General features: G+C 40.5%; 2 protein-coding genes across 2 annotated transcripts; both read left to right on the top strand.

The window, feature by feature from the left end:
• The first annotated feature begins 1,038 nt into the window (after nt 1-1,038).
• LOC130490628 (olfactory receptor 14A16-like) lies at nt 1,039-1,992 on the top strand. The gene has a single exon (XM_056864442.1). It carries the CDS (start codon nt 1,039-1,041, stop codon nt 1,990-1,992), a length of 954 nt encoding a protein of 317 aa, XP_056720420.1.
• A 6,387-nt stretch (nt 1,993-8,379) lies between these two features.
• On the top strand, nt 8,380-9,345 carry LOC130490627 (olfactory receptor 14C36-like). The gene has a single exon (XM_056864441.1). It carries the CDS (start codon nt 8,380-8,382, stop codon nt 9,343-9,345), a length of 966 nt encoding a protein of 321 aa, XP_056720419.1.
• The last annotated feature ends 287 nt before the right edge of the window (nt 9,346-9,632 follow it).

Genomic DNA, 9,632 nt, shown 5'->3' with positions numbered 1-9,632 from the left:
ATATTAATAATGTGTGCCATTGAAATGTGTCACTGGTAACCATTTAGCAACAATTAGCTTGTTAATCATAATTTTCCTCTGCATCATTTTTTTATGGAAACAGTTTTCCATGCCTTCAGGATTCTCCATTTCACAGAGTAGAGTTGAACTTCAATATTTTGCTAACTTGATCAGCAATGAGACACCAGACAATGCATACGAGGGCATGTTGCAACACCTGTAGCATGTTTACAAATGTATGGCATGACACTGATTACTTGTACGCTCAATAATCCTACACTTGTTGACTAGCAACTGAATGAATAAACTCCACTAAAAAGAATTCACAGATTGCATCACTGCAGATTACTGCTCTCTGGGGTGCAATTCCCTGATTCATCTCCCTGAAGAAAACAGAGATGATTCTCTCTGTTCTTCACAACACAACCATCTTCCAATAAAGACCAAAGGCAAGACACAAAGACCCACTCAATTTCTGATAGAAGCTATGGAAGAGGTGAGTTTTATCCTATATTTCATTACCCAATCCATATGGTGGTCTCTTCAGATGAAAGGAGTATATCAGATAAAGGAGCTTAATGCTTGAGGAAATTTCAAAACTAAGACAATATCAGCCATCACATTTTGCACCTTGAAAGAACAGTTTAAATGTGGGTTTATAAAAATGGGGGTTTATAAAAATATTAAAAAAGCAACTATTTGTTTCATCCATATGTGTTTTTGAAGGCATGGTTTTTGCTAACAAATATTTTTGGGTCACTCTGAGGGTTTCATTGTTGCACAGAAAATTGTAGATGACCCATACAGGGGTTGCCATAAGTCAACCGTGACTTGACGACACTTTATACACACACTCTTGACTTGAATGTATAAGGAGCAAGCTTGGAAGATTGTAAAACTTGAAGGTTTACAGGTATATTACAAAATAAATAGATTAGATAGATAGAACTATATTTTTCTAAAATGAATGATATAGATGCAATAATTGTTCTCTAAAACTGGATATTCTTCATTAATAGCTTCCTTTCTCTCCACAGAATGGCTCAAAGCAATCAAATAGACAACCAATCTATGGTGGACGAGTTTCTTCTGATGACGTTTTCTGACGATCGAGACATGCAAATTTTGCATTTTGTGATTTTTCTCTCCACCTATTTCTTAGCTGTAATAGGGAATAGTCTCATTGTCATAGCCGTGGCCCTGAACCATCACCTCCACACCCCCATGTACTTTTTCTTGGTGAATTTATCGTTGATAGATACCTGTATCATCTCCACCACTGTCCCCAAATCCATGGCCATTTCCTTGACAAACAACAAACGTATTTCTTTCTCTGGATGCGTCACACAGATCTTCTTCGTGGTCACATGTGTTACCGCTGAGCTTGCCATCCTCACTGTCATGGCTTACGACCGCTACGTAGCCATCTGCCATCCTCTGCAGTACAGATTAATCATGAGTTGGGATGCCTGTGCTCAGATGGCAGCTGCCACTTGGATAAGCAGTGTGATGCATGCAGTGTTAGAAACTGGCGTCACATTCAGGTTATGCTTCTGTGGGTCCAACCTGATAGAGCAGTTTTTCTGTGATATCCCTCAGCTACAAAAGATTTCTTGCACCAATACAAAAGTTAATGAGCAATTGATTCTCATTCTTGGGCTGATTGTGGACTCCTTCATGTTTATATTCATCTTTGTTTCCTATGGCTACATCTTCTCCACAGTCCTGAAGATTCCATCTGTTCAAGGCAGGCACAAAGCCTTCTCCACCTGCACTCCTCACTTGGCCGTCTTTTCTTTATTCATCATCACCGCTGTCTTTTCCTACATGAGGCCCAAAGCCCTTTCCTCTCCAGCTCTGGACTTGATCTCTGCTGTTGTGTATACTGTTTTACCACCAGTCCTTAATCCAATCATTTATAGTCTCAGGAACAAGGATATTCAAGAGGGTATGTGTAAAATACCCCAAAAAATTAAGAATCTCATTGCATGATGTCAGAAGAAGGATGGGGAATGCTGAAAAGCAGGCAAGCAAAATTTCCCCTTCCCTAGTTTGACAGGTCCTAAGTAGATATTAGTTAGCAGGAGCAGTGTGGGTTTGGGAGGGAAAATATCAAGAAAGTTGCTCACTGTGTGGTATTCAAGGAGAAAGGAAGCCCCACTGAATTCAGTGGATGACTAGCTTGAGGGAAAGAGTGAGGAGACTATACTCAGGCTGGGCATGGGGTCATTTACCTCCAGATGGAGGCTGGAGATCTCCTGGGATTACAACTCATCTCCAGGCAACAGAGGACAGTACACCCAAAGAAAATGGCTGCTTTGGAAGGTGGACTGTATGGCATGATACCCCACTGAAGTCCTTCCCCTCCGCAACCCAGAGCTGGCAACCCTAGCTGGGCAGCATTACTGAATGCCAGTGTTAACCACCAAAGGGGGATGGTAATAAGGCAAAACTTTTCTTTAGAAATAGGAGTGCTGGCAATGAAAAATGAGCTACAGCAGGCCTGTAGTGCTGGGGTTTAAGCTTGGGTGGGCTGTCTGAATGCTAATATCATACATGACTACACATTAGGTACCATAATGTACACTGATAGGGGAGAGAAGCCTTAAATGCATTGCTATGGCAGATCTTCAATTAATAGAGGTCTAGTTTAGCCCATTGTTCGATTCTTGTCTCTTCTTTCTGGGATGTGGAGACAATAATGTTGTACATATCCTCTATTGTCTGTATCATACTGTGTTTTTTACATGTTGTTGTTCTCTAATTCTTTTGGTGGCTTGTATTATACTGCTCTTACCTGTTGGAATCTGTCTCATCTGGGAAGGTGCACTATATGTGATGTAAAGAAAGTAGTTAAAGAAATAAAGATATGAAATCCATCGTAAGAAAACCCAGTCTGAAAATCATCTTCATGGAGATTATAAAGGAACTGAATGCCAATTATTAAACAGCATATTATGAATGCCTATTATTAAACAAATCAAGTGTGTTGATATTAACAAATTTAGTATAATGATAGTTTTGCCAGCTATTTGTGATGTAGCACAATGGGATGCCAGTCAGGCATCCTACTTCTTAATAACCTCTTCATGAAAGTAAAACAATACTTGAACAGATGCTAAAATCAGTATTGAAGATTCTTCCTCTGCTCAGGAGCTGCATTCAGTAACTGAGGCCATTTCCAAACAGGTTACTGTTTCAGGTTTAATGTGTTTGGGAAGCAGTTCCCCCCTCTGCTTTCCTACAGTAATGTGGCACATTAATGAACCCCCTGCAGTCTCCCCAGCTCTTCTCCAATCTTTCTCAAACCAGTTTTGCTGTGTAGTAAAGCCTGTGAGTGGGAAAATTCAGATTTCCTTTTTCACATGGCAGCATTTTTCCCTAACCTTGTCCCCAGAGCAGTCATTTCCTCCCCCTGCCATTTGGGAGGCTTGGGTGTTATTGTTTTTAAAATCAGCACTAAAATATTGTTACGTGGATATAATGTTATGCCAATATGTGGGCCAAGCTCTCTGAATTCCCAATTTTTTTTTTAAGTAAGTATCTGAGTGGGTTGCCAGGTCTCTCTTTGCCACTGGTGGGACGTTTTGGGGGCGGAGCCTGAGGAGGGCAGGGTTTGGGTAGGGGAGAGACTTCAATGCCATCGTTTTCAGTTTCTCTTTCTCTCTCTCTCCAGTCTGTCAGTTACTGATTCCAAAACAGCCCATTCATGTTTAAACTTGAGATGTGGTAGGCTTTTGTATATACAATTCCACTAGGACAAGGTGGTCTCTTGAGTGGGCACCCCATCTTCAAGCACATACAGAAATATCTGTCTATCAATATGGACATTTCTTAAGGTCCAAAAGAGCTTGGAAAGAATGGCTGCCACACTATAAGCTACTTTCCCCAGAGGGCAGGGAAATCAACAACAACAACTGGCCTTCATGTATTTCTGAAGTCGGGTAAAGCTAAGGGATTTTTGTGATATTACAAGTAGCCTGTGGGGAAATGGTTAACCCCCACTGCTGCTGTTCATGAATTTATAACATACAGGGGGGGGGAATAGAAGACTCCACATGCATTTCCCATGACCCTGATATATGTATTTCTCTTGGGACTCTGATACAAGCATATGTAGCATTGCTGAGATTACCTTCTTCAAACACCAGGAGCAGTACAAGCAAATGCATCTCCACAATATAGCCCTATCCTGCCATAACAGACCACCTGAAAGGAAGGCAAGAGATGAGTGATCTCAGAATACTGCTTTCAGATGTTTTGCCAGGTCAGTGGAGTTTGGTATTTTCAACAGTACAACAAAGCTTTAATGAACGATAAAAAGGGGCAAAAGGCAGATGGAACTAGATGGTGATGAACACAGAACTACAACTGAATCTGGGGGGGGGTGGCTGTGAATCAGCTAATAGGGGGCAAAAAGCTCATGCTAGAAAGAAAAAAAACTTGTTAGCCTTTACGATAACACTGTTCTGCCAAATAGTTCTTTCTTTAGGATTCAGAGGCAAAGCACACCAGTGAGTTTCAAGCAAGCTGAGGTTTATTTTAACAGGCTGATTTAATCATAAACATAAAGTATAGCCCCAACTGTTAGGAAACACAAGTTGCTTAACAGGCAATCCCCCCCTGCTATTAGGGCTCTGGTCAAATGGTGAGGGGGAATGCCAGAGCCCTTCTTCCCCCTGCTATCACCTCTTTTCCTGGCTTTTTAACTCTAATTCATTACCCCTGTTCCAGATCTGTTTACCAAGCACAGATTGGCCACAACTGGGTTGTTTCCAGCATTCACAGGGAGCCTGCACCCTTGGGCTTAAAGGCATATCAACCCAACCTGACTTTGTCATGTGAGGAGGAGTGAGACATACTGCTATCTCCTCAAGATAACAATGTTCTTCCGCAATGCCGGTACAGACACAAGATTCCTGTTTATTTTATCAGATATCCATAATACTAATGCCCAACTAGTAGTTGGCCCTGCAGATTTCCCCCCAAGAATATATAACTGTACGATGTGAGTTGAAATGAATGCTCCATGAGACCTCTATGTTGGAGGCAGTTCTTCTGAATGCCAGTTGCTGATGTGTAGCAGCAAAACGGGTAGGCTTTGTACCCCTGTTGCGGGCACTCTGGACCATTTGGTTCACCACTGTGAGAAACAAGATGCTGGATGAGACAGACCTTTCGTCTGTTCCAGCAGGGCTCTTCTTATGTTCATCCAGGAAAATGACAGGAAAGGATGCATATATATCTGTAAATGCTAGAGTATGAGGACAGATTCACACAGCCCTGGATTAATGGTATGCAATAGTGAGAGAGTCATTGAAATAGTGCATCACCGAGTAAAAAAACTGTGATTTCACTTACAAATGGAAGGGATCGTCAGGTATTGGTAACTTACTGAAATCAATGCTCCGCCAAGGGCATATCACAGGAAATCTTCATTGTGCAAATTATCTGCAAATTATCATTGTTGCTAAAACATACAGACAGTTATGCCTGCTCAAATTCATGTGAATTTGTCCCGAGTGGTACATAATATATCTGGAAATCCTATGTATATTTACTGAGAATAAACCCCTTTGGACTCAGTGGGAATCACAAAATAATTTCCCTTGGATCAGTTTGTTAAGAGTATAATTTTATTGGAATTATGATTCTTCAGTGTTCAAAGTACTAATCTATTCCTGTCATTATCTAACATGTTTTATCTTCTTTTGTGAAAGAGAATTGTGCATATATATTTTTAATAGGATGTGAAAATAAAAAAAAAAAATTACAGTGCAATCCTAAACAGAGGTACACCCTTCTATATCCATCCAAGACAGTGGATTTAAAAGGGTGTAACTCTGTTTAGGACTGTACTGTTAACATTTTAAGAAATAAATAAATAAACAGCAATACAAGAAAGTCTTGGGAGAAAAGCAGATAAATCAAAACATCACTTTTTTAAAAAAAATCATTACTGACACAGAAGATAAATTATTTTTCTTTGTCAATTTCTGGGGGGAAAAAGGCTTAGATACACACCAGCAAATGCTATCTTTATTGAAAAGGGTCCAGTAGCACCTTAAAGACTAACAAAAATATTTTCTGGTAGGGTATGAGCTTTCGTGAGCCACAGCTCACTTCTTCAGATACAGCTAGAATGTGAATCCCTTGGTCTTTAAGTAGAGGAACAGTATGTAAATGTGAATAGCAGGCTTGATTGGATTAGGTGTGATATGCAAAAGAGTCTGTGATGTCCAGGGGAGAGATGGGTGTGGAGAAATCAGCATTGGTAATGGGCCATGAATGCAAGGTCTTTATTCAGCCCAGGTAAATGCATTGACTTTAGTTTGAATATCAACTGTAATTCAGCAGTTTCTCTTTCCAATCTCCCTTTAAAATTCCTTTGTAAGAGAACTGCTACTCTTAAATCTGTAACAGAATGTCCTGGAAGGTTGAAATGTTCACCCACTGTTTTTTGAATATTGTGGTTTCTGATGTCAGACTTATGTCCATTTAATCTTTGTCTAAGAGACTGACCTGTTTGTCCAATGTAGATTGTGGAAGGGCATTGCTGGCATGTGATGGCATAAATCACATTAGAAGATGAGCAGGAATATGAACCTGACATAGTATGGCTGACATTGGTGGGTCCAGAGATGGTGTTCCTAGAATCTATATGAGGGCAAAGTTGGCACCTCGGTTTGTTGCAGGCCTTGGTGCCAGAGTCCATGTTCTTGTTAAGTAGTTTATCATCATGGGTGAGAAGTTGTTTTAGGTTAGCCGGCTGTCTGTAAGCAAGAAAGGGACATCCCCCCAGTGCTTCAGCGAGGGAAGTGTCACAATCCAGCATTGGTTGTAGGTCCTTAATAATACGTTGGACTGGTTTTAGTTGGGAGCTATAAGTGACAACCAGAGGTGTTCTGTTGTCGTTCTCTCTGGGCTTATCTTGTAGTAAGTTGTGCCTGGGTATCATTCTGGCCTTCTCAATCATCTTTCGCACCATATCTGCAGGATATTGTAGTTGCAAAAATGTTTGCTGTAGGTCTCTCAAGTGTGTATCTCTGTCTGAAGGATTGGAGCAGATGCGACTATAGCGTAGTGCTTGGCTAAAGACAATGGATTGTCTGATATGGTTGGGGTGGTGGCTGGACGCATGTAGATACGTTTGCCGATCTGTCGGTTTCCGGTACAATGTGGTGCTTGTGTGTCCCCCATGGATCCGTACTGTGGTGTCTAGGAAGTTGATTTCTTGTTCGGAATAATTCATAGTTAGATTGATGGTGGGGTGGAAGTCGTTGAAAGCCTGGTGAAATCTTTCAAGGGCTTCTTTGCCATGAGTCCAGACAAAGAAAATGTCATCAATGAACCTCAGGTAAAGGAGAGGTGCCAGTGGGTATGAGTTCAGAAAACGTTGTTCTAGATCTGCCATGAAAATGTTGGCATATTGTGGAGCCATGCGAGTGCCCATGGCAGTGCCATTGATTTGAAGGTATAAGTCCTTACCAAACCGGAAGTAGTTGTGAGTGAGAACAAATCTGCAGAGTTGTGTAGCCAGATCAAACTAAAGTCAATGCATTTACCTGGGCTGAATAAAGACCTTGCATTCATGGCCCATTACCAATGCTGATTTCTCCACACCCATCTCTCCCCTGGACATCACAGACTCTTTTGCATATCACACCTAATCCAATCAAGCCTGCTATTCACATTTACATACTGTTCCTCTACTTAAAGACCAAGGGATTCACATTCTAGCTGTATCTGAAGAAGTGAGCTGTGGCTCACGAAAGCTCATACCCTACCAGAAAATATTTTTGTTAGTCTTTAAGGTGCTACTGGACTCTTGCCCTTTTTGACTACTACAAACAGACTAACACGGCTACCCACTGTGAATTATCTTTATTGAGATCATCATTTTCACAGTATTTTTTTTTCTTTCCCAGATGGTACTAGATGAAGTGGTTATAAAACTGGGTTAGTATAGTTGAAAGTGGAGAAAATAATTAAAGCAAAGTTAAGTTAGGGAAGATCAGTATAGTTAAGTAAAGATGCAATATTTATTGTTTATAATTGTTCAATTTAGAAATAAGATTAATTATAAGTTTGGAATTGATAAATAGTTAGATTAATACACAAAGTATTTACAGTCTAAATGGAAGTATCTGCTTCGGTTCTAGAAGAGTGTATTGATAAGATAGATTTGTTGTAAGGCTTAGAAAGTGTGCATTTGTAAAGGCAATTACTTAACAAAATCCCCAGAAGTGTGAATATACTGTATGTGTATGTAATTGTTATGATCTTTATGTGAAATGTTTAATAAAATATTTTAAAAAGAAAAAAAAAGAAAAAATATTTTTTTTCTTTCCCCTTCACAGAGCTTTTCCACGTAATCAAATGGTTAACCAAACAACTGTTACAGAATTTGTCCTTCTGGGATTTGCCAATCTTCGAGAATTACAGATTCTACACTTTGCGGTCTTTCTCTCCATTTATTTAGTGGCTTTGGTGGGAAACGTTCTCCTAGTTACAGCTGTAGTCCAGAATCACCATCTTCACAGCCCCATGTATTTCTTCCTGGTCAACCTGTCCATTGTCGATGCCTGCTACATTTCGACGACGGTACCCAAATCCATGGCCAATTCTTTGATGGGCAGCAAGCATATTTCAGTCCCTGGATGTGTCACTCAGGTTTTCTTGGTGATTATGTTTGCAAGCGCTGAACTGTTCCTTCTCACCGCCATGGCTTATGACCGCTATGCAGCCATCTGTCATCCTCTGCGCTACCAGCTGATCATGAACTGGACTCTCTGCTTCCAAATGGCAGCTGTTTGTTGGGTCACCGCTGTCATCATTGCAGCGGTAGCTACAGGGAACACATTTGCATTACGTTTCTGCCAGTCCAATCTTATTGAACAATATTTCTGTGATGTCCCTCAGTTATTAAAGATCTCTTGCACTGATACATCGACCGCTCAAAGCTTTGTTTTTGCCAGTACTCTTAGCTTAGGCTCATTTTGCTTTACATTCATATTTGTTTCCTATGGTTACATCTTCAGTGCTGTTTTCAAGATTCAGTCGGGGCATGGCAGGCAGAAAGTCTTATCTACCTGCACTCCCCACTTGACAGTCTTTTGTTTGTTTTTCTTCACTGCTTCATTTTCGTACGTGAGGCCCAAAGCTTTGTCCTCTCCGACTGTGGATTTGTTGGCTGCTGTCCTGTATACTGTTTTGCCTCCAATCATGAATCCCATCATCTACAGCATGAGAAACAAAGACATCCAGTTGGCTCTGGGTAGAGCCATGACTCATCTTCCTTGCATTTCCTGGGTGGGCTTTGGAGAAATGAATGGGAAATATTGACTGCTTTCTATCCAAACAGAACCACCTAGAATCCTACCTCCAATTCTAGCTGTCTTTGTGTATTTTAGTGTCTGTGTAGAGGGATCCAAGTATACTGTGAGATGTATTGTTGGTAAGTTCAGAATTTTTCACTTATAATTAACACTTAAAAAAATAAATTAACAAGTGGGAAAATTTCTACAAACGATTTTGGTTGGCTGCTTGAAAATGTAGGAGGTCTACATTGGGACCTGGTTATATCATGGAACCTTAATGTCCACAGTTCATGCATAGAACCATCCTTACAA

This window comes from Euleptes europaea, chromosome 18 (genome assembly GCF_029931775.1).
Source record: "Euleptes europaea isolate rEulEur1 chromosome 18, rEulEur1.hap1, whole genome shotgun sequence".
Lineage (NCBI taxonomy): Eukaryota > Metazoa > Chordata > Lepidosauria > Squamata > Sphaerodactylidae > Euleptes > Euleptes europaea.
This window is presented reverse-complemented; position numbering and strand designations above follow the sequence as displayed.